General features: G+C 36.8%; 2 protein-coding genes across 5 annotated transcripts in view; one reads left to right on the forward strand and one right to left on the reverse strand.

Annotated features, from left to right (window-relative positions):
• The window catches only part of esyt2b (extended synaptotagmin-like protein 2b), a 32,775-nt gene extending 21,694 nt beyond the window's left edge, over window positions 1-11,081 (reverse strand). For 2 of the 3 annotated variants that reach the window (XM_079600123.1, XM_079600122.1), the window contains exons 1-6: window positions 10,267-11,081; window positions 7,052-7,093; window positions 5,828-5,962; window positions 2,955-3,031; window positions 2,796-2,868; window positions 1,051-1,140 (exon numbers count right to left, since the gene is read on the reverse strand). In XM_079600123.1, coding sequence (XP_079456249.1) covers window positions 1,051-1,140; window positions 2,796-2,868; window positions 2,955-3,031; window positions 5,828-5,962; window positions 7,052-7,093; window positions 10,267-10,653 — 804 coding nt within the window. In that variant the 5' untranslated portion in view covers window positions 10,654-11,081. The remainder of the gene's footprint in view (window positions 1-1,050; window positions 1,141-2,795; window positions 2,869-2,954; window positions 3,032-5,827; window positions 5,963-7,051; window positions 7,094-10,266) is intronic. The other variant, XR_013796182.1, reaches the window with a different exon arrangement.
• A 959-nt stretch (window positions 11,082-12,040) lies between these two features.
• Window positions 12,041-24,905, forward strand: dync2i1 (dynein 2 intermediate chain 1). Of its 2 annotated transcripts, XM_079600149.1 has the most exons (21): window positions 12,064-12,196; window positions 12,500-12,553; window positions 12,630-13,272; window positions 13,385-13,440; window positions 13,821-14,021; window positions 14,873-14,950; window positions 15,178-15,400; window positions 15,492-15,588; window positions 15,740-15,869; window positions 19,220-19,331; window positions 19,425-19,519; window positions 19,770-19,899; window positions 20,716-20,888; window positions 21,007-21,169; window positions 22,294-22,401; window positions 23,009-23,070; window positions 23,175-23,226; window positions 23,378-23,538; window positions 23,662-23,793; window positions 23,968-24,191; window positions 24,370-24,905. In XM_079600149.1, exons 1-21 carry the CDS (start codon window positions 12,182-12,184, stop codon window positions 24,539-24,541), a joined length of 3,081 nt encoding a protein of 1,026 aa, XP_079456275.1. In that variant the 5' UTR covers window positions 12,064-12,181; the 3' UTR covers window positions 24,542-24,905. The 2 variants fall into 2 exon arrangements, with proteins under 2 accessions (XP_079456276.1, XP_079456275.1); XM_079600150.1 differs by lacking the exon at window positions 12,500-12,553 and having other exon boundaries at window positions 12,041-12,196.
• Window positions 24,906-25,051: the final 146 nt, after the last annotated feature.

Genomic DNA, 25,051 nt, shown 5'->3' on the forward strand with positions numbered 1-25,051 from the left:
ATAAAATGTCTTTAGGAACTTTATCTTTTTCTTATAATAATACAGCAAATGAGTATCAACTGCACTCCCAATAAGTTCTTACATGTTGTTGCCACTGAATCTTCTGAAGTGATTAAGAAGATACCCTCCACTTGCTCACATAATGTCAAATGTGTCTCTAAAAAGAATCAAAATCCTCAGGCCACTAAAATGCATGGAGTGTGTGGGAAAAGACACGGAAGGTGAGGACAATCTGTAAAGCAATAGATCTGTGTGGTTTTATAGGGACATTAAAGTAATAGGTCATATGGAATTTCTGTCATCATATCGTTCCAAACCTGTATGACTGACATTTTTAAAAAAAACATAAAATAAGACATTTTGAGAAATATCTTCTTTTTTTTGTATTGTCATTTGAGCTCCAGTGTTTTGTTCTTCAATATATATTGTGTGTTCCACAGAAACACCTCTTAAGTTCTTGACTCATTCCCATCCACCAAGTATTCCTACAACTGTAACTGTCTCTAAGTCATTCAGCTGCCCTATTACAGATAAAAAACGACTTGCAGCTTACCTTTTCGTCTTCTACATTACCTTATCTGACACTCTGATACACTTTGAAAACAAAGTGAAAATATTTCCTGCTTTTTAACAAGACCAAGTCAGCATTGACTTCTGATCATTTGCCTTCTCTTCACAACCTTATCTGGTTTTCTCATAAGACACCCTCCTTCCTTGAGATGCATCCTTTCTAGGCCTAACACTCACCCATGAAACCTGGAGTATCACCTTGAGCTTGCAAGCATAATCACAAACAATTGGGTTGGATCACGCATGCACGTGATAGAAAGCATCTGCTAAATATATAAATGTAATCAATATTATTTCTAGAGCTAAATAACTGCAAACAACAGCAACTCAAAAGACAAAGCTCATTTGCCTGCGATGGTAAAATAGATTTTTTTAGGAAAATGCGCACATTATTTAAAATAAAAGTTGAACACAAGTCAGGACAACAGGCAGCAAATATAGCAAAAAAGGGAATAGAATTGTTCAAGTTTGTTAACTCACTGGTTTCTTGAGGAAGAACAGGGATAGAGCACCAACCAGCGGCATATTCCCCAAAAGTGGTTCAAGAATCACTCGCAGAACTCCATGTAGCTATTCATACATCAGGCCATGTACATGAGAGAGAGAGAAAGAGAGAGAGAGAGAGAGAGAGAGAGAGAGAGAGAGAGAGAGAGAGAGAGAGAGAGAGAGAGAAAATCAAAAAAAAAAAAATCATATAAACCTATCTTGTTCTAAGAACGATTCACTTTTCTGCAAAACAACAAACAAGAGAATCATTTTTGCTGTGAAAGAGCAGCACCGTCGACCTAACCACTAAGTGCCTAAGGCTGATGATGAATGTTTCAGGACCTTGATACTGATGCATTTATTTATTTTGCTTTTGACAGAGCTCCACATGCTCGGTGAAAAACTATCATTTACCTTTACAACCATCATTTTGAGTTTCTGTTTTGAATCATTCATTGCCAAAGAGCTGCTAATGAGAACAAATAACTCAAGGGAATGTCCTTCCTCAACCAGACTTTATGGAATCATAACACTAAGTGGAAAATGTTATATCAGCCAATGTACACAATGGCTTTTTCTGAGTTATTAGTGGCTTTAGTGTGTCATAGCATTATAATGCTGTGAAAATCTGACTAGATGTTATAATAAGTGGTTAGAGGTTATAATAATCTGTGAAAAAGAACTGACAATAAGCAACCGATAACCCCAAATGTCAGAACTGTAAAACTGTTCAATATTTTGTATACAGAAATTTTATATTTTTCTTATTTGTTTTATTGTACAACTCTTTTTTTATTGCTTATTTGTAATAATTAAAAAAATATATATATTTATTTTTTATTACTTGGGTACGGTTTATGATTATTTTTAATCACTCATATGTAAACCACTTTGAATTACCATTGCGTATGAAAGGTGCCGTATAAATAAACGTATAAACTTACACAATAATTTGAATACACAATATGAATACACGTATTTCAACAACTTCATGACACCTTGTAACAAAGTTTTTCATTAAAATGATTCTACATCTTTTACCAGTGAATAATTATTTTACTGTATGAGGGCTCTTAAAACTATGAAATGGACTGTTATTTATTTAATTATATCTCAATTGTTTGAGTGTCCATGAAGTAAAGATGGCAGCCTCCAGGTCTCATACTTCAGAACTATCATAAACATGAATGGGAATGCTAACAGATATCTCTCTCTAGGTATTTTAGACCTTGTACAGTAAAAAAAACAAAAACATCATACATAAACACAGCATGCTGTCACACAAAGAGATTACCTTACTACGTGTTTAATGTGAGAGAATGAAATAGCTCCATTAATCATGCACAAAACTGTCATTGTGTGAGCATGCGTGTATCTCTGATCCTGCATTACAAACAGTACAAGGGCATTTCAGTATTTGGTTACACGCCTTCCTATAAATACACACACCCTTTCTGTAAAAATAGGCTCCGTTCAGTTCACGGAATTCCTTCCATGAAACACGTGGTTGCATCACAATATAGGAAAGAGCTTCTCTGTCTCCAACAAATTAATTCTCTGGCCTTGGCTGGCATAATCCATTGGGTCATGGAGAAAAACTCAATGGAAGATGCCATAACAGAGCTGATGTATATCTGTTGTGTATAAATAACAGTGGAAAACGCAATCTACTGCCTTATGCGGCACAAGAGAAGAGAATGTCACTCTTAAATGTTTTATGAGAAAATATAACAATATACCTGTATACTTTTGATCCCTGCTCTACAGTAGTACCTTTTGATATCCACATCGATTTCAGTATTTCCAACGTAGCTGTAAGAGAACGGACACATAATAAAAACCGTGGCACAACCAGAATTATCAAAATATGTCAGAAAGGCTTATCAAAGTGATGTCACCTGATCTGAAGGTCCATGATGATTTGCCGTTTGTCCACGTTCTCAGAGTAAACTTTGACCCCGTTGATCCTGAGAGGCTGTGAAAGAGATGAGCACAGATACCCCGTCAGGGGGGTTGCCATTTCTTTAACCGCATGCATTCCTCCACAGAGCCCTGACAACATGAACTATTTCCATCTGACAGCTGGTCAGCTTTTCCAAAAGGTTTACATTTCTGACGTCAACCTTCCTACTCCTGATGCAATATGAAGCTTTTTAATGCAAGTAGTTAAGCCATGTCTTGTCTTCAATAAAATATGCAAGATGGTCTTATGCAATATTTTTCCTACAAGGTAAACATATATATTAGGATTATATATTTTATAATGGAAACAGATAGGCCTTATTTTTGCAGTGTAAATAATTGTCGAACTCACTGACAAAACATTTTACAAATAAAACGTGCATATCTCATCATTTCCTCCAAACTCCTTCAAATACATTGGTATTTTTCAGAATATTGGAAATATCATGAAAGGGCTTATCATTAGGCTACTTTGTGTCTTCACACGACACCAACAGCACCAGCATGCTGCACAGGTAGCACAGTTCATGTAATCTCAGTGCTTAATGAGAGTGGAATATTTCATCTAAATGTGTATATGAAAAATCTGAGTTTTTAAATCATTCTGTTTACTTCATTACTTCGCAGTCCACGGTCTAGAGTGTTCATACGGTGCGCACATATTTACACCTAGTTTATTTTTTATAATTCCCGATATGTGCATGGAAAATTGCATACGCACATATTTATGCCCATTTTGTGCATAACCAACGTTTATACATCAAGCCCCAGGTGTTCACACAAAAACACCAGCACAATGTGATTGGCTCCGATTGGGTGGCTGGCCATTTTCCTGACTAAAGGCATGACAAATTTTTTTACAATTATGAATTTAAAAATATGTGCAATACATATCTACAAAATCAGGTTAGATAAAAGTTAACACTTCTGATGTGCAGTTAACCTAAAATGGTAAGACGGAATCTAATTATTGGTCTTTGTTAGAGTTAGAGATAATAAAACCTTCTGTGATGGATTACAACAGCAGGCCATTCTGTACTTCCATTGTGCCATAAAATATATTAATATTCTGCGCAATATAAAAATATACAGCTAAAATATGTTTATGGCTATAAACTCCTTGATTGAGGTTGAGTTGAACACATTGACAATTCTTTCAATAATACACATGAGCAGTGTACACTAGGCGTGAATGGGCTAGGCTGAGTCTACTGGTTTCTCTTTTTTAATATTTTTTTATTAATAATAGTGGTGACAGCACAGGAAATAATGGGAAGAGGGGGCAGAGACAGTGGCTGCGTCTGAAAACTTAGGCAGCTGCCTCGCTGCTTTATCAGGCAGTGACTATGCAGGCAGTGTTTGCGCACGAAGGTAGCTCATGAAACGGATTCTGAGGCAGTGTAAAGGTTTAATGATCTACAGCAAAATAGAACGAGCTTTGGTGATAACTAAGAGAATATTTAATTACTGTAATAGTAATTTATTGTGAGAAATTACATCAAAAATGGAAAACATTTACACATAAAACTGACCACCAATTGCAACTTTCAGACACCATCTTTATTTTTTAGCTCATCTGTCACAGAATGGAAACCACAGGATTGTGAGATATTAAAGGCAGCGAAGGATACACAGAGGGGTTCAATACCAGGCTATGTTATATCACAGGCTAATTCAGAGGGAAAGGAGCCAAAGAAAAAGAGAGTATGCGATTTTGTGTATAAAGTGTAGGTCATATTGGGTCAAAGCTCTGAAAAAAAGAAGCTTGGGTCACAGCTTGACTGCTGTCATATTAAACATCATGAACAGATTTTTACACGTTCTCTAATAGGATGGCCTCTGTGAGAAATGAATGTTCATAATCATAGGCCCTGAGAACTCTGTGAGCATGCATACCCTTATGAAAAGTGAATGATCAATATATTAAATGGTTTAACAGTACGGTATATTTGAAAATATACAGAATCATTGTGTTAATATATTACAAAATATTGAATAATACATAAGGAATTCCCGCTTTTCATATATTGAAAAAAAATTGACAATATATTTACCAATATATCATAATTTATGTATTTTTATATTCAGAAGTACATTTCATAATATATCGATGTTTGTTACATTCTTGGTTGAATTCTAATGTAGAATGCGGTCTGTTATTTCTTGATAACAGACCGCAAGCTAAGTATAACACACCCTTGCCATGAAAAACTGAGCATTGCCACGGACACGGTGTTCTTTAGCGGAAGCAATACAATCGTTTTTAAATCAATAAACTCCTTTTTAAATCAATATTTAGTGTCAAATTATTGATTTATTTGGTAGGAAGCCATGTAATAAGCGGGATAATGTAGAGTGAGGCGGTTGTTATAGCGAATACAACCCCTTCAGGCTGATTCAACACCCCTCCGCAGGGTTGTTTGTTATAACAACCGCCTCGCTCTACATTATCCCTTACAAATGTGATCAGATATGGTACTGCATGTGTAATATGTTGGAGATATATTTACTCATGCAGCATAAACACACATATATAGAGAAATAATGTAATATAATATATTTCTTATATGTTTTTTATATTTACATGTTTCATATTTTCAAACTGGTTAACAGATGCACAAGCATACCTGCATGTACTAAAGTAATTAGCGAAGAGACTTTCACTGTGCTGAGGACTATTATTCTTCAGCACAATGGTAACCCCAAAAACTCAGACATACCAGAAAACCTTTTAAATTCCAAAATTGTACATTTTATATAGAAGCCCCATTGCAGTATATTGCCATATATTTTTGTTCCGTAAGGGTACCTTCTCTCCGAGATCGACCTTGGTGAAGCTGAATGTACTGAGGTGGGCATTGGCTTCTTTGATGGCTGGCTCGATTGTTCCTTTAAACAGCTTCTCCACAAACTGACACACATAAGGCCACATCTGTTTCACTGTCTGAAAGGCAAAGAGTGTATCTGCTCAGCAACTGAGTAAAACTGAGGCACTTAAGGCATCTTCATTCCTTACTGCTGCTGACTTGAATAGGGTAAATAAGTCAACCCAAAACTCACTAGTCACCACAGCACTTTAACTGTTGTTTGATACTCTCCTGACATTTGATTAAAAACAAAATCTTAACTGTGTGTAAAGTCACACAACAAGGTTGCCGATCACACAAAGGTACAAAGGTTTTGTTTAAACAGGAGGACATGTTATAACTTGACTAACTGTAAATATTCTAAGTATTTGGAAACGATTCCCCATGAAAACAGAACAGGTAGCCATACTGGGATGGCACAAACAGAATTATTAACTAACTAAATGTAGAAAGACAAATGACTTGTCTGAAAGCAAAGAAATAACATCTATACTATAAGCCTTTGAACTAAGTTAGAGGTGTAGATAGTCTGACAAAAAAAGAGACTGAAAAGAACAATATTTTTACATTCATATGTATATCACATTTATGTGTTTCAAAATGCATGTGTATGAATATTTAGGTTGTAGCCTAATATTAGTATGATACAGTACAATAAGAGTTTTTATCCTTCTCACTTTTGTCATGTTTAAAAACATGAGTGATTCTGCAGTGTTTCATGTAAATAGATTTGCATGATTTTGAATGTTGCAGACATACTTTGCAGAAGCATGAGGCCATTCAGGTACATAAATGACACCGCTGGGCAAGATGCCAATGAAATATTCAAATCAGACATGTCAAGACTGGGAGTCACTGACTGTATGTGTACAATTCATATTTTAAAAAGCCACTGGTTACACACGGCTACACACAGAGGGTGCAAAATTATGGCTATGTATGTGTAATATAACATGAGCATAGCCAACTGGATTATATCACCGCCAGTGTAAAACCAGAGAGAGAGAGAGAGAGAGAGAGAGAGAGAGAGAGAGAGAGAGAGAGAGAGAGAGAGGGAGGATTGCAGATTATTGATTGCAGACACATGTACAGTATATGAGAGTGGTGGATGATGATTTTTTTGAAATGATGAAGGACATGGAATTATTATATCATACTTGTCTCACCTTATTTAGCCACTCAACTCTCTCCACATCTGGATAATGAACCTGGAAAAAAATAGACACATGTATCTTATTATGAGAGGGAATGAGACTGCTACTGTAAAAGCGCTGAAATCTTTGAAAAAAAAAAAACTCTGGCTATCACACACACACCCTTAATCCATAAATGGTATGAAAAATAAAGACAGTCAATGTATGACAAAAAAAAACAGAATTTCTGTCTAAGCCTGTGAACGGTTTTCTACAAAAAAAGTAACACATATGTTTATTCTCTCCTTTTCTTTCACTTCAGTGGTATTATCATGTCTATATGTACAGCAATGGGATCAGTGATGAGCGTAGCTGCAGTTAAATCCCAGCATGAGAAAAATGCTTGCTTATCCAGCATTTCTTTAATGCAGTGGGGGGAGGGGGAGGTGGTGTCCAGATGACACACTAACATTGCACTTATTTCATTTCCTAACTTAAAAACAGCAACAACAATAAAAATAGATTTTAGTATTAAAGGTAGGGTTAGGGTAGGCAATTTTGGAGCTTTGAAAGCATGAGATCCCACCCTCTCCCTTTAAAGCGTCTCCAAAGCCACGCCTCCGTCAAAACGCACACAGCAGAGTCTGCAAAGCGTCATGAGAGACTGTGTTAAATTACCTCATGTCTCTCGGACTTGTACCACCTGACTGCTGTTGTTGCCATAGCAATGCATACATCCAACTCTGAGAACGTGAACAGCTCCGGGTAGAAAATCACGGTTTGCCATCTCATAATTACGGTTATGACATAGCATGATTTTTTACAGTAAATTTCTGGCAACCACAGCTGGCAGAAATTTCGCATATTTTTTTTTACAGTGGCTACCTGAGAAGAGGCTGTGGTTTTGGCACCTGGCTCTGTAAAGCTAACTTCTTTCTGTATGTCCTACAAAAGTAACATCATTGTGAGACTTCCTTCTGCAGTGCACTCACTCTGAATTTATTTTCATCTCAAAACAGTGTTGGTGGAGCTTGAATATTTTGTTTAGTATTAATGATATGTGGGAAAGACATGGAAAGTTCCCATGGTAACCATGTTTCTATGGTCACTAGAGATCACTCGTGATTTCTCTTCACTGACTAGACAGATATCTGTGAGAATGTTCATTGGAGAAAAAAATCTGGCTAGAGATGAGACTGTTGATTGTACAGTTGACACTAGCCACAGAAATGTAGAGATATTTTTTTAAGCCTATATAGAACCAAAAGTGACATAATTTGATGAGAATGTGATAACCTGTGATGTAAACGGTTTGTCTTCGTATTAATAGACATTGATTCTACTAATTCAACTGGATACAACTGTGTGTATGGGGTGGGGGGTACCGGTCCCCCATACTACCTTGTGAATAAAGTTTTAAAAAGTTATTACATTAGATACGTTTTGTAAACTGCAAGAATATATACTCTAAACTTTTTGCAATGCATGTGTGACAAGCTTGAAGACAGTGTTTAGGCAAGATATTTTTTTCATTGGTTTACTTCATAGAAGCATGTCTCTTTAAGAAGACTGGCATTCAATCCACTTCCAGAGAAGCGTTCATAGATATACAGTAGGATAATATATCTGCCTGACACATCACAAACTTCCTAGAAATCAGTGAGAAACTGGACAAACAAGTCATCTGTGTTTCAAAAGACACTTTTTGGTTTGAGTGCCTGGTGCCACAAAATACATATAATGAATGAATAATTATAGAATTGATAACACTACTGCTGTGAAACATTCTCTTAAAACAAAACAAAAAAACTTAAAACTCATCAGCATAAACCAGTTCAACAGACATCTGATCTCCTACATGCAAGTTGCCTCATGCCAGAATTAAAGAATGAGGAAAGCAAACATGAAATATTTTTGTTTTTAATTTATCATTGGGAATCCCATAATATTGAGTGGCCATTTATTTAGTAAAGGGGGGTAAGGAGGAACTGTCATCCAATACCATCTTGATCTACATTAATAAAAAATATCCAGTAAAATTTACGGTAAAAAAAAAAAAAAAAAACTGGCAGTTGTGGTTCCTAGAAATACACCATACAAAATGCATTGACAATGTTTCAGTCATTACGGGATGGCATATTGGTGGCGCCTGTATATTTTAAAGCTAATTATCATGTATTTAATTTAGTGATATAATGTTATTTCCAATCTACTTGAACTATAAAAATCTGCTTTTTACATTAAAATGTACTGCACCATAATAGCAATAGTAACAAAAAAAAACGAATGTACATTACTGAACAAAAATTAGAAGAAACAAAACTATTCAAATATAATTATATGTCCTTTTACTGTTTATCATTGTAAATTAGGCCTATGTTGTAATTCATTGTTTTTACTTGCAAAAAACAAAATGTATATTAAAAAAAATGTAATGTTTACCGTTTTTTTACGGAATATGGTAAGGTAATAATTACAGTTAACCACTTAATTTATTTACTTTCACATTTTTTATATATTTTTTTTCTGTAAAAATTACAGATACAAACATTGTTGACAGTGTACAGACTGCAGAGCACTGAATCCTCATTTGAAACTACACAGACTGACTTTAGCTCTCACCTTTCAGGTTCAAGTAAGTATCTCATTACATAACATATATTTACTATCCCTAACCCACTTGGCTTTAGATTAGAGCCAAGATGAGCAGAGGCATGCATATATATATATATATATATATATATATATATATATATATATATATATATATATATATATATATATATATATATATATATATATATATATATATGGAAATATTATGCTAGAGAGACTCTAGCAAAACACAGCCTGGGATCAGCTGGGATCCACACTTATTTATGTTTCAAGTACTCAGTTTCCTGAATGGACACAACATTGACAGCAAACAAAACATAATTTTCATCAAAGCAAAAAATTAACTTTGATCAAGGAAATACTGTTTACCGGTCACATTTCAAACTTTAGTTCATATAAGACTTTGCTTAATACATAATGCACCACATCCAGGCCTAAAGAAGTATGGAAAGATGTATAGCAAGTTGTCCTAGGGTCAACAAATCTCATTAAAGATTCTAGCTTTAATGAGGGAAAGTTTTATAACAACCATATAAACTCCCTCTACTTTCCATGTCTGTGTCCTAGTGTGCTGACTATGATGTTCTGAAACACAGTCAATGTCATCAATGAAAGAAGAGTTTTTAACTCACCCATGATGGTAACTCAGTTGCCTCCAGCTCCTGTTTAACAGCCTCTTGCTCAAAAAAGGAGAGTGCTCTGTTCAGCCTCGTGTTCTTACACTTCGTGTTTCTCTTCCAAAAAAAAAATATTGTGAGTGCGATTAAAAGCCAACTAAAGCTGAACTCAAAATAACCCAAGACATATATGGGGAAGATAATGACGAAGGTCTTGGCGAACTGCAGCCACGTGCGGGTCAGTTCGCTGGTGCAGGACGAGGAGTCCTCGCTGAGCTCCGCCGCTGAGGGGGAAGGAATCGCCCTGTTTGTCGGAGCAGTTTGTCCGCTGTCTTTTTGTCCCGAGGCACCTGCTGTTTGAGAAAGATTTCCGCGCACAGCCGTCATAATGTCCGCTGTCATATTCAGCACAAACGGCGGTGATAAAACGTTAGGCACTGCTGTCAAAAAACGTGAACATTGTGCTTCAATGTAAAAGCTTCGAGAGTAAACACGATACTTCAGACCATCCCGTCCCACGTTCAAGTAGCCTACAACGCTCAACTAAATCAATTTGAGGATGGTTTCACGTTAGTTCGCCCGTACACCAATCCATTTTGACGCAGATGGTTCGCATTGCTTTAATTTTAAAAACATATCTAGCGGTGCATTACTAGCGACCTAATTCAGTTGTCGCTGCAACTGTCTGTGCGTGTGTGTCGTCTGTTGTGTGGCTGGTGTGTTGTGAAGGTGAAGGTGAAGAAGCGCGTGCTGCTGTTGTGACTGACAGCTGAGAGCTTGACTCAGGCGCGCGCGTGCGCTCACACACACACACACACACACACACACACACACACAGCGGGTCTCGAGAGGTCAGTGTAACAGCGACACCCTGGGCAGTGTAACAGTGACAAAGTCGACACCCTGGGCAACTGAAAAAACACAAACAATATGAGGCGTCGACATGCCCAAATGTTAACTGTTAATTTAACCAGGCGTTTTCGATCTTTTAGATGCTACTGACTCCTCAAATACGATCAGGGAGGGACCCCATCCTTAATTTAAAAGGCTTCTTTTATAAACACCCAATTTATACACTGAAAATGTAATTTATATGAATATTATTCATATTAATTCATATTATAAATCTAAAATTAGTTTTGTATTTTATATGTAGCTATGTTATATGTATGTTATATTATAAAACATTTATTATTTTATAAACACTATTTTATAATTTATATATAGCCTATATATATATATATATATATATATATATATATATTCTACAAATGTAAATGTACTGTTAAATGTGTTCTTTATTTTAAATGTATTTTTTTTATCTATATTTAAAATGTATTAATCTTATTTATTATTGATTTATTAGTTTGTCTCTAGACTTTTCCACTCCCTTGGGTCAATAACAAGAAGCTGTTTGTTTCACATTTTATTTAATATTTTCAGATGGATAGATAGTTTGTGTCAAAAACAAGTGTTCACTGCGTGTCTAGTTCGCCTTTGTTTTGTGTCGTCTTCAGCTCAGTTTGCACGACTTTAAACAAATAATTCATTCACATCAACAACATACTAATTTATCTGAACAAGAATACATTAAATAGACGTAGCTATTGGCAGATTTAGTAAAAAATCTTTTTGTAAAAAAAAGTAGGTAATGACTGTAGACATGGGCAGATGTATAGTACAAAGCAATGTCATGCTTTATATTGTGAGCTATGGCGCATTTTATCAGGTCGATTTTTCGATTATTTTCAAGATTGGTATTAAGCGATTGTTCGTTGCTCGATTTAATAGTCTGGCTGGTCAGGTTACCATAGTAACGTTTAACTGCGCATTCGCTGTAGAAGTATCTCGGTATGGCGGTGAAATCTGTTAACACAAACTTGTGATTGTTGGATTGAAAAGAAGAACTGAGGGGTGGATCTCTAAAGTGATGTACCCTGGGAAGGTAAAGCAACACTTATCCCGTATGGATCAGCTGTTGTGCGGCGATTGTTTTGTTTTTTTCGTGAAGATTTTAAAGCTGAACAGCACGATTAGCCGCTCATCGATAGCCAAATACAACTGCTGCTTAACTTACCCACTCAAGTTAAATCTGTAAAATGTTTACTTCATAATTTAAACACTTATATAAAGAAGGTATATAAAGGTATATAAAGAATCAACTTGTAAGTAAACAGTATTTAGTTAGTTTTAGACAATCGAGCCATTAGCTTCATTCTGCACAATTTTTCCCTCGCCCTCTCATAAGAAAATAACAAAAGAAGACACATGGAGGTCTGATGACTTAAAAGTGCACATTCAGGTAATCTGCCGTTTGTTTGTGTGTAAAAAAAAGAGGTTTAAAAGCACGACCCGTAAAAATGTGATTGTGTTGCCAGACTCACAATGAGGAGAGCAGAAGAAGATCCAAACGAGAAGAGGAGCACAGGAAACACAGGGATGGAGAATCTCTGGGTCGTCGACACAGAGACCCTGATCCAGATGCAAGGAGAGAAAGAGAAAAACAAAGACGTGGAGAAAGCACAAGAGAGGAGAGTAAACACAGAGACCCAGACAGGGACAGAAACCAGGATATCAAAAGGGAAGATGTCAAGGAGGATAGATATAAAGAGAGAAGGAGAGAGCGAGATAAGACATTAGATTACAACAGACACAGAGATGGAGATGAAGGAGAAAAAAGACATGATCATGTTGAGAAGGGAAACGGTGAAAGACTGAGGGATAAAGATAAAGACAGGGACATTGATATGTACAAACAACGAGACAGGGAAAGGGAAAGAGAAAAAGAAAGAAGGAGGGCTGAGAGAGATGGTGAGCAAAAAAGTGAAACAGATAGAAGGAAAGAGGAGAGAACTGAAGTAGGAAAAGAAGAGAGGGAGAGAGACAAAGAAAAAGAAAGAAGAGAAAGACACAGAGCAAGAGAAAGTAATCGGAATCGACATGAATATGAGGAAAAACAAAGAGAAGGGGAAAGGAGAGAGAAACACAGGGATAAAGACAACTCTGGACACAAAGAAAGAGGTATGAACAGTTTGTGCCTAGAGAAAAAGTTTTTTTTTTTCATGTCAATTTGAATTTAGCAGAAAATCACAAATTTAATATGATATTATTAATATGATCTCTTTTATTTCAGAACACAGAAGAGATAGAGAAGAGAAAGAGAGGAGAAAAAGGGATAAAGAAAGCCATGTAAGCCATGTATAAGATTGTTGATATTTATGAGCGAGATATTGTACTGATAATGTAAGTAAAATGTACATTACCGGTCAAAAGTTTTTTGAATAAGTATGATTTTTTAAATAAAAAATACTACAACATTCTGAAATATTATTACAATTTAAAGGAACTGTTTTATATGTATATCGAGGTGATATAGAAAAGTTATTTTAAATTGTAATAATGCTTCACCATGTCACCAAAGCAAAAACTGTTTTTCCAGTATTTATTCAGCCTTGGTGAGCAAAAAAAAAAAATGTGTTAATTATTCCAAACTTTGGACCAGTAGTGTAAATCTGTAAAAAAAAAATGACGGAAGAATATTAAAAGTCTAAAGTTGTTGTTGTCAACAGGTGACAAACAAAAGTCACTCTCAAGAAGTTGAGCAGCGTCACCAAGATGGGGATAGGGAAAAGACCTGGGAGAGGGAAGAGAAAGACAGAAGGCGTGAAAGAAGGCACAAGGAGGCTTCAGACTCCAAGAGTGAAAGAGAGCGGCAACAAAAAGATTCATCAGGACATGACACGAATGAAAGGATAATTAGAGACAAAGAGGTACAAACATTGTCAATTAAATTAAATGCTTAAGTTTCATGACATTCATTTGCTTTTTAGGTTTGTAAGGTTATACATTTCCATTGCACATATATTTTGTATTGTCGTGTGTGGGTGTGTAGGAACCTACCAAGAGAGCTTCAAGCTGAAATGAGTCATCCAAAAAAAAATCCAAAAAGATTTCTGTTTGAAGTTCAGTTACGATAAGTCAGCATGGAATGAAAATTCGATTTGAAATGTCTTATTTTGAATGATTCATCTGTGTTTAATCATGTTTCATTTAAAAAAAAATTATAATTTGTTTGTTTGTTTTTTGACCATATAATTTTTTTTTCTTTGACAATCCATTAAATAAAAAATTATTTAAATAATCCACCAGTTAAAAAAAAAAAAAAAACAGCATTAAAAAGATACATTTTTGAGAGTCAGGTAGCAGACCTCTAACAACAATACTAGGATATATATATATATATATATATACACACACATGTATACTGTATATATATATACATATATATATACACACACATGTATACTGTATATATATATATATATATATATACACACATGTATACTATATATATATATATATATATATATCATATACAGAAACAGGTCTCAAAATAAACACAAGAAGCTGCATTTCTACATTACAACAGCCTAAATCAACCTAAATATAAAAGCACTTCCTTTTAGTCTCAGAACTCAGTGTTTCTTACAAGTTACTAGCTAATATTAAAAATTGTTTAGTTGCATGTCTTTACTTTTTGAGCTGTTTCCACTGTCTAGCCCCATTGTACATTAAAGAGTAAACCCACAGCTAATCTGATTTTATGCCTTTGTGTTTCAAGGTGGGGAATGAAGATACTGAAAAGGACAAACAATCAAGCAAAGATTATCATAAGGATGATTATGATGAGGATTTTGAGGTGTGAACTTGAAGGAGCCCAGTGCTCCCATTACATCCATGACATACATCCATGACATAAGATTTCGGTGTATTTATGATAAATACAAGTTAACTTAAATATAAATTATTGGTTTATATTGCCCTGATGATCTTAATGCTGATCTAACCAACACAGTCCTTATTTATTTCTACCTTTTATTATGCTATTCATTTAGCTGTAAAGTGATGAGCTGTTCCTGCTTTTAGGATTATGAGGAAGACTTTGAGGATGATGGTGAAGAAAAGGATGATAAGGAGGAGGAAGAGAAAGAGGAAGATGACAATAAAGCGAGAGAAAAGAAGAGGGAACTGAGCCCTAGGAGAAGAGAAGAGATTGAAGCCATCCAGAAAGCGATTGATGAGGAAAATGAGAGAATCTACTTTGCAAGATCAAAGCCAACAACCATAGAGTCAGCTATCACCCAGAGAGGTAGTTAAACAAAAGTTTATGTTGATTCGCACATTCTCCTGCTGAGCATGAAAAGGAAGACCTAAATCAGGGTTTTGTTGTGTTTTCACAGAAAGTCACTCTAACAGAAGTCAAACACAAGGCAAAATTATTGATTTTATATCAGCAAAGCAGCGAGAGGTTAGCCAGAAAGTGGCCAAGAAACAGAAGTAAGTTATCGTTCTTTATGATAATCTAATGAGTATCTAATGAGATCATCTAATAGGCTATGATGTACACGCATTTAAAAAATAAATAATAATAATTGCGTTTGTTGACTAAAGAATCAATTAATCAGTAGCCATTTGATTTGATTTGAAGGAAGCGCAGTGAGGAACTTCTGCGTCTGATTGATTTAGACTTCTCCATCACCTTCTCTCTGCTGGACCTGCCTCCTGTCAATGAGTATGACATGTACATCAAGACCTTTGGAACAGCCAATACCAAACAGGTTAGAAATCTAGAAAGTTGTAGGTACTTCCACGTTATGTGTCCTGCAAAAGGAAAATGTTGATATGTTGAAGTATTTGGCCATGTTGTGAACAATATAGGCAGCATGAGATTAATGACTTATCTCAGGACAGATCTGACTCTATGGGCCCTATCACACACCCGGCGCAGTGCGGCGCAGTGCAGCGCCAGGCGCGACGCAAGTGTTTTTTGCTAGTTTCAGCCCGACGCAGTTACCAATTTCACGTCCTGCGCCACATTGTTTAAAGATGCATTTATGCAATCTCCAGGATTACCCTCTTTCTCTCCTCTGCCGTGACCGGGGTCCCTGCCACCTCAAATTCAGCAGTACCTGTGGCAGCGATTGCAGCTCCCGTTTTCGATGTGGGGAAACATGTTAAATTGGTCCCACCTTTCAGGGAGGCTGAGGTAGACTCCTGTTTTACTGCATTTGAACTGGGGTCTGCGGCCCTTCAGTGGCCAAAAGAAATGAAATTAGGAATTAGTTGGAATAGCTCAAGAGCTATGTGCATCCCTTCCCACCGATACTACTGTAGTTTGTAGTAAAGGCAGCTGTGTTGCGTGCATATGAGCTAGTCCCAGAGGCTTACAGACCAAAATTCTGACATCATAAGGAAAAGCAGTCTCGCAAACATTTGTTGAATTTTCAAGGGAAAATCAGGTTTTATTTGACAAGTGATGTGCTGCATGCAAAGTGACTTAGTTCCAACAACTCTTTGAACTAATGTTGCTAGAAGATTTCAAGGGTTGCCTTCCTGATAATCTTGTTATCCATTTAAATGAGCAGAAGGTATCTTCATAGAGTGGTTGTTCCCATGCTGTTCGGCACAAGCAAGTTGTGATCTCGCATGCTGTAGTGCAGGTGAAAGTTGTTGCCAATGCTGTCAAAGCTGTACGTGGGGGAGCACAGGGCGGACAGTTCGTGCAGCACAAAAAAAGAGTATGTTTTTACTGTCTTGTTTCAGGTCATCTCATTGCGGACTGTAAGCATGGAAAAAGAAGAACACAACTAAGTCTAAAAGTGTTACTTTTGTAAAATCCGTCTCATGCCTGCTGAATCAAGTAAGGCGTCGATATATGAACCCTTTCTGTTAACTGGATCAGTAGGGTTGTCTATAATATAACTATGCTGCGTGATACGGGATCTGCTCAGACACTTATGTTGAGTACAGTGTTGTCGCTGTCTAATGAATCGTATACAGGAGCTAATGTGTTTCTCCGAGGTGTGGCTGTATTAAAGTTCCCTTGCATACTTTGTGTTTAAAGTCTGACCTTGTTTCAGGATGTGTACAGGTGGGCGTGCGATCTCAGCTTCCAGTGGAGGGGGTTGACCTCGTACTGGGCAATGATTTAGCTGGAGGTAAAGTTTTTTCGCAGCCTGTCGTAGTGGATGCACCGTAGTGACAGACTGACATAAAAAAACGGAACAGTCTCCTAACGTGTTTCCTGTTTGTGCGGTAACGCGCTCAAGCTCGAAAGCCCCATGTTGTTGACTTGTCAGATTTGTTTTTGGTATCTGATGGTAAAAAAATGGAAGCTAAAATTTTTTCTGACGTTACCTGTAGCTGAGAGTAATCACAAAAATCATAATTCCCTCCAGATAGGAAGGAATCAATTGGCCATGTTGCTGAAATCTGTTGTAGCTGCAATTTACAAGGATAGACTTCCTGATGCTGGAGTTGCATTTTAATGAGAAGATGAAGTGCTAATGCGTAGGTGGAAAAAGAACGACATCTTTTGTCAAGTTGTAGTCTCCTCCGAGTACCGCGCACAAATACTTGTTCATGATCATGTTCTTTCGAGTCATCTAGGCATTAGAAAAACCTACGAGCGAGTGCTTCGCTATTTTTTTGGGCCGGGGATGAAGTCTGATGTCTCCGCTTACTGTCGTTCGTGTCATGCATGCCAACTGACCGGAAAGCCCAATCAGACCATACCACCTGCTCCTTTACATCCAGTACCTTTATTGGAAGAACCTTTTGAGCATATTATTATGGACTGTGTTGGCCCGCTCCCTAAATCAAAAGCTGGGCATCAATACATTCTTACAATAATATGCGCTGCCTGGGACTCGCTATCCGGAAGCGATTCCGTTGCATACAATTAAAGCTAAAAGGATGATCCAAGAATTGGTTAAATTTTGCTCTGTGTTTGGGCTACCAAAAGTGATCCAAACTGATCAGGGATCCAATTTTACATTGAAAATATTTACTAAAATATTTAAGTTTCTCGTAAATTAAACATAAAACATCTACTGTCCAGCGCCTACCACCCGCAAAACCAGGGAGCAATAGAACGTTTCCTTAAGATATTGAAGACGCTGTTGCGTAAATTCGGTGTGGAAACGGGCAGAGAATGGGATGAGGGACTCATGCTGATGTTTGCGATTCGTGAGACCACGTAATAATCCATAGGATTTGCTCCTGCTGACCTGGTGTTTGGACATACTGTTTGCGGTCCGCTGAGAATATTACGTGAACAGTTACTTAAAAAATGTGTTCCCATTTTTGCGCCCATGGAAAGAAAACGAGGTGGTCTGAAAACGAGGTGTGTTCACTGTTCAGGCGTATTGTTGGTGCGTTGCTATTTTGAGGCAACTGAAATAGACTGCTCCACTGACCAACAAAAACCTGGTCTAAAGTCGATGGCGCAATATTTTTTATATATTTAAAGAGCGCGTTAGTATGTGCACCTATAGGCGGGGCCACAATGCGCGTACACTCTGCTTATTACACACACAGGGATGTGCAGCAGCACACAAACATGCCAAATATAAAAAAATAAAAGGATTACAATGTAAAAGATTAATATTGTGTACATAAAGATATTGTGGAATCCGGCTTGTCCCGTAGATATTCTGCTTGCGCGCTTTAACCTCACGCACGAGCAGATCTATTTGCTCTCTGGAGATGCGTTCAGTCTTTCCGCTTGCAAATACCACCATGTAAATAGCAAATCCGCCATGGAGCAAGCGCAACTGGCATTTAAAGGAATGGGAAATTACACACTGATTGTTTTTTTGCACGTTATGCCCAAAACACACCCATTACTCATTAAGAGAATAGGGACAACCGTTTTAGACCATGCGCCGGACGCACCAACCATTTTTCCCGTCGTTAAACTAGCAAAAGTGGATTCGGACACGCCATAAGTGCACCTGCGCCGTGCGCTTTAGACCATGCGCTTAGGCCGTTAAAATAGGGCCTTAAATCTACCATATGTGTTTTATTAAGTCACTTTTACACATCTTCCCTGTGATCTAGATTTGTTTTTATTTATTTCTACTCAAAATAGCTTTTATGCAATCCCATGAGATTCTTGTGTGTCCAGGCTTATGTGCAGTGCAATGAAGACAACACTGAACGAGATATACAAACAGAAGAAGTTGACATGACAGACAAATGGACACAGCACCCACCAGAAGCAAAGGCAGCGTGCGGAGGTATTGTGTTCAAAATTTATTAACAAACAATAATGGAAGTGTAAAAATAATATAGTCTATTATGTGCTATTTCCTTCTCTGAACTGTAACCAGGACCTAAGGCGTCTCAAGACACTTCAGTGGAATCCACTGCAAGAATAACTACTGATTCTCAACGACTGACTACTTTTTTACGTTCTGCTGCACAGGTAAAGAATATTGGTTATGGGTTTATTTAAATTTTTATCAACTTATTAACAGTTAAAAATTATCTGCACATTTCTAAAATAATTTTCCACAAAAGTGCAAAAAAGCTCTCAAAAAGTTTGCTCATGTTTTGCGTTGTTCAGTCACAGAAATAGATAAACAATATGTGCATATGAACTCGAGAGGACCATGACAGTCATTCCCCATAATCCACTGGGTGATTTATTTATTTATGTATTTTTTACATGTCAGGTGATGGCTGTTCTGATAGAGGAGAATATGGCTGAGAGTAATTCTGTCCGAAGACTTCGCTCTCAAACAGACGCGCTGTCCTTCAGTGATGGCTGCATTCAACTCAATGCCAAACTCCCATTTTTGCATGGTAATATTTTATAAATAACATTTACTGATGAATGGCAGCTATTAAGAGGTATACATTCAAATACATGATTTTGATGTGGAATAAATGTGTCAACGGCGATAGTTCTGGGATTTTTGTATTAATGTAAATAAATGTGCTTTAAAGGAATAGTTCAATTCAAAATGAAAATTCTGTCAACATATACTCACCCTCAAACCTACTTCTACTTCCATAGTAGAAAAAAAAATACTATGGAAGTCAATGGGACCAGTTAACTGTTTGGTTACTGACATTCTTCAAAATATCTTCCTTTGTGTTCAGCAGAAGAAAGAAATTCATACAGGTTTGAAACAACTTGAGGGTGAGTATATGACGACAGAATTTTCATTTTGAAGTGAACTATCCCTTTAAGGGTTAGTTCACCCTAAAAATGAAAATTCTGTCATTTACTCACCCTCATGTCGTTCCAAACCTGTAAGACTTTTGTTCATCTTCAGAATACAAATGAAGATCTTTTTGATGAAATCTGAGAGCTTTCTGTCCCTCCATTGACAGCTATGCAACTACCACTTTGAACGTTCAAAAAATTCATAAAGAGATTGTAAAACTAATCAATATTAGTTAAAACTAATCAATCAACTGAGCGGTTTAGTCCAAATTTTCTGAAGAGACTTGATCGCTTTATATATGATGAACAGATGTAATAGGCTTATATTCACAATAATAATTGGGTCAATATTCAATTTCAAACATCACATTCAATAATCAATGTCAATAAATATGACGGTGGTGAATATGCTCAATCACGTATATATGTGCGTGTCTACCTTTTTGCAGGTCGGCAGGTGAGTCTTCTGCAGTTCTCTCAAGTCCAGAGACAGACTCTTCTGTCTGTTCATCCTCCTTCTTCCAAAACCAGTGCTGTTCGGCTTGACAGCGAGACTGTCATCTGTGTGTGGAATATCTGGGAGCCATCCAGACCCCAAAAAATTCTTCTTTATGAATCTGAGGTATGGAGAAGAACATACTGGAATGATAAAAATTCATTATTGATGTTTCTGAAATTAAATGCTTTCCCAAAGTCAGTCAAAATCAAATCTCTTTCTCCCATTTCTCCTACCCTCTCAGGTGAGGTGTTGTTGTTTCAGTCCTGGTAAAGTTACGTTAGTGTTTGCTGGTACGGCAGTGGGTTCAGTGGTGGTATGGGATCTCAGAGAACATTCTGGCACTCACTGCAACTTGGCGGTTGGCAAAGAGATGTGGACACTACGCTACCCGACCTTCTCTACGGGTCAGTCAATGCTCACAGCTTCAGCTGCTGTGCGGTCAATTTAAATAATAGATCAAATATACAAGTGTTTGCTAAACTTATTTATCTAACTTCAACTTAAAGGAGAACTCCAGCGCAAAATGAACCTTTGGTCTAATTACACATTGTTACCTAGTCAACCGTTATCTGAGATTTGTTTTCATGATTATCGAATGTAAATAGTTTTATCTCTAAAAACAGTTTAGCCTATAACGCTAGTATAACGCTAGTATATGGGGCATGGAGTAATGACAAATAAAAATCGCTTGTTAATACCACTAACAAGGCTCAAAATAGCCCCACACTAACACGGTAGCATAATGAGGGTCCCTACATGCAAACCGAAGCATTGAGAAATTTGACAGTGTCCAGACAGTTTAATAAGAAGATATTTTATACATACAGTCAACTTCACGTATACAAGCAGAAGCCATCTTTGAAAAACAGACTCGATCAGTCGATCAACGAAACGCCGATCTAAATACGCTGGACCATATGAGATTCTACACAGTTCAGCGCATTTGGATCGGCGTTTCGTTGATCGACTGATCGAGTCTGTTTTTCTAAGATGGCTTCTGCTTATATACGTGAAGTTGACTGTATGTATAAAATATCTTCTTATTAAACTGTCTGGACACTTACACAGTTCTCAATGCTTCGGTTTGAAGGTAGGGACCCTCATTATGCTACCGTGTGAGTGTGGGGCTATTTTGAGCCTTGTTAGTGGTATTAACAAGCGATTTTTATTTGTCATTACTCCATGCCCCATATACTAGCGTTATACTAGCGTTATAGGCTAAACTGTTTTTAGAGATAAAACTATTTACATTCGATAATCATGAAAACAAATCTTAGATAACGGTTGACTAGATAACAATGTGTAATTAGACCAAAGGTTCATTTTGCGCTGGAGTTCTCCTTTAATATGTTAAGTTATCTGTAAATATAGATATTTGGAGTCAGGTCACAGTTAAAGTGAAACTGACCTGTGTGTGTGTGTGTGCGTGCGTGCGTGCGTGCGTGCGTGCGTGTGTGTGTGTGTGTGTGTCTGTGTCTGTGTCTGTGTGTGTCTGTGTCTGTGTGTGTGTCTGTGTGTGTGTTCGCAGATGCTGTACTTTCTGGGGTGGGTCATCTCTCTCCTGTGGTGTCTGTTGAACCTGTACTGGCAACTGCTGATACAAGTTCAAAAAGCACACTAACTGCAGACATAGAGGGTAATACAAACTATGTGTTTGACTTACATTGTTTTTAATGAACTACAGTACAGTTCAAAAGTTTAGGGTCAGGGAGAATTTTATTTTTTATTTTTTAGAAAGAAAGAAAGAAGCAAATAGCAGACAGTAAAGACATTTAGGTTGTTACACAATATTTCAATTTCAATTAAATGCTGTCTTTTGAATGTTCTAATCATCAGAGAATCCTGAAAAAATATTTACGTTTTCACAAAAATATTACATAGGGATACATAGATTATAAGGCATAGATACACAGATAACAAGATTTTAAGAAGATTTAATAACATTGTAGCATTTGTGTTGGTTCCATGTTAGTTCACAGTGCATTAACTAATGTTAACAAATATACAATTGATTTGAATAATGTATTAGTAAATGTTGAAATTAACATTAACTAAGATTAATAAATGTTGTAGAAGTATTGCTAATTCTTAGTTTGTTAACTAAAGTAGTTAACTAATGTTAACTAAAGAAACCTTATTGTTAAGTGTTACCAAAAAAATCTTACTCACCCTGAACATGTAAACGGTAATGTATTTTTGAAAATCACCAAAAGAAATTACTTGTTTACTTGTGCAAATTCTAGAGTCTCTGGGACTGTCATTTCAGTTAGGATCTCTGGATGAAAATGGGGTGTTAACTCTCTGGGTATGTCTGATTTTTGCCAGTGACTTTATTTTACAGAAACTCACTTTCATTTGACGCTGTGTCATTGATTGATTCGATAAAGTTGTATGTTTCGTCTCTGACAGGTTGTGGTCGAACTGCCCAAAGGAAATGATTCTGGATCTCAAACAGACCTAGGTAAGCCTAAATTTAGATTTCTGTAAAGCTGTCTTGAACAATAAGTATTATAAACAAAACGGTATACAAATAAATTGCAGTTGAAATCATCTTTGCTGAAATCATATCTATTAGACCTCTCTCACTTTATTAACGCTCTCTACCTTGGCAGGTCTTAGGCCTGGCGGTAAAGTTAAATTACTCCACAGCTCCTCTCTACAGACCATTGAGAGATTACCTCAAGACATTATAATGGGATTTGGATCTTCAGTGAGCCTTCAGTTAAAGTTCCTCCCTTCTGACTCGAACCATTACTTCATTGGTACTAACATGGTGGGTGTTGCATGAAGTTGAAGATAGTGGACATTTGGTTTGGTGGTGTTTCCCATCACAGACTTTTATCTTGGTTTTGAAATGTTTCTTGAAATATTTCTTGATTTTCTTTTATTATCAAAGGGTCTGGTTAGACATGGTACGAGGCATAGCTTGAAAGTTCTTCCAAAGTTCTACAGATCGCAGTTTGATAGCTGTAGACCAGTGGAGGTCACAGCACTTGACTTCAGTCCTTTTGGAGAACCCCTTTTCTTGGTAAAGCAGCTTGAATGGCTTTGTATGTGTATTATGTAGTATGTCTGTGTTCATAGTCATCTTTTATTAGTGATGAAACAAGACAAGTGTTCTTTAACTCCCAGTTTTCAAAGTATCTAGCTGAAATTTGCGTTTCTGGGAACATTATATTAACCCTTTGATTCCTTTCCTTAGGTTGGCTGCAGTGACGGAACAGTTCGATTACACTCGGTCCTGAGAGAAGATCCGTTGATGGAGTGGTCTGAATGTTCCAGTGGCGCTCCTATTCTGTCAGTGCAGTGGTCTCAGACACGGCCAGCTGTGTTCTGTGTGCTGAATGCTGCCTCTAATCTGCTCATCTGGGATCTGTCAGAGAAGGATTATGTGCCAGCCGTCACTGAGAATATACACAATGACCGGTATAAAGCCAGGACATCAAACATTAGATATTTTTAATATGATATAAATAAGTCCAGTTAGTGTTATACAGTAAGCTAATATGTCAGATAATTCCTCTGTGTAATTCCAGAGGTAGATCATGTACTTCAGGCACTTCACTGTTTTTAAAATGTTCTGTTTTCTGACTTCTTTTCACAGGGTAACAGCCATGGCAGTGTTTGGTGAGCCAGCCAAACAGAACACATTTTCTGGCGTTGCGCTTGCCAAGCAGTCTGGAAAGGTGGAGATTCAGTATTTTAAGAAGTCACTTACAGTGCCTAGCGCCTCTGATAAAGACAGACTTCATTCTGCTTTGCACGATGCTTTTTGATATGAGATCTGAGCCCAGATTCAAGTTAATATCCAGTTAAATAGATAATATGCAAATAACAAAGGAAAACACATAGAGAGTTTAGAGAAAGCCATACACAGTATGGATGGACCTAGTGAATTGTATTTCCTTGTCACATCAGTAAGGTTCCCAAAGCTACACTGATTGTGGCATGAACTGTAGAGGATGAGAAATGGTTGTTTACTAGTCACAGTGGCCAGCCTTTTTGGTCTATACAAATAACAAATTAACTTTCCTGGCTTAAAATTCATTACACCTGAAACTTTGCTGACGTTGGCTGGAACATAATGGTTTTGTTTGCTGTGAACACATTTTGTAAAGTTAGATCAAATACTAAAGGAAGCACGTATACAAATGAGCTTTCTGTTCCTCAGGGATATAAATACTTTATATATCCTTTTTTTGTATTGCAATGAGTAGCATTTAAACCGGAATATATGTCTTATTTATATCTTTATCATTTATTTACTATCAAGGTATACTGTAATT

The sequence above is a fragment of the Phoxinus phoxinus genome, assembly GCF_949152265.1.
Source record: "Phoxinus phoxinus genome assembly, chromosome: 2".
NCBI classification, from domain to species: Eukaryota; Metazoa; Chordata; class Actinopteri; order Cypriniformes; family Leuciscidae; genus Phoxinus; species Phoxinus phoxinus.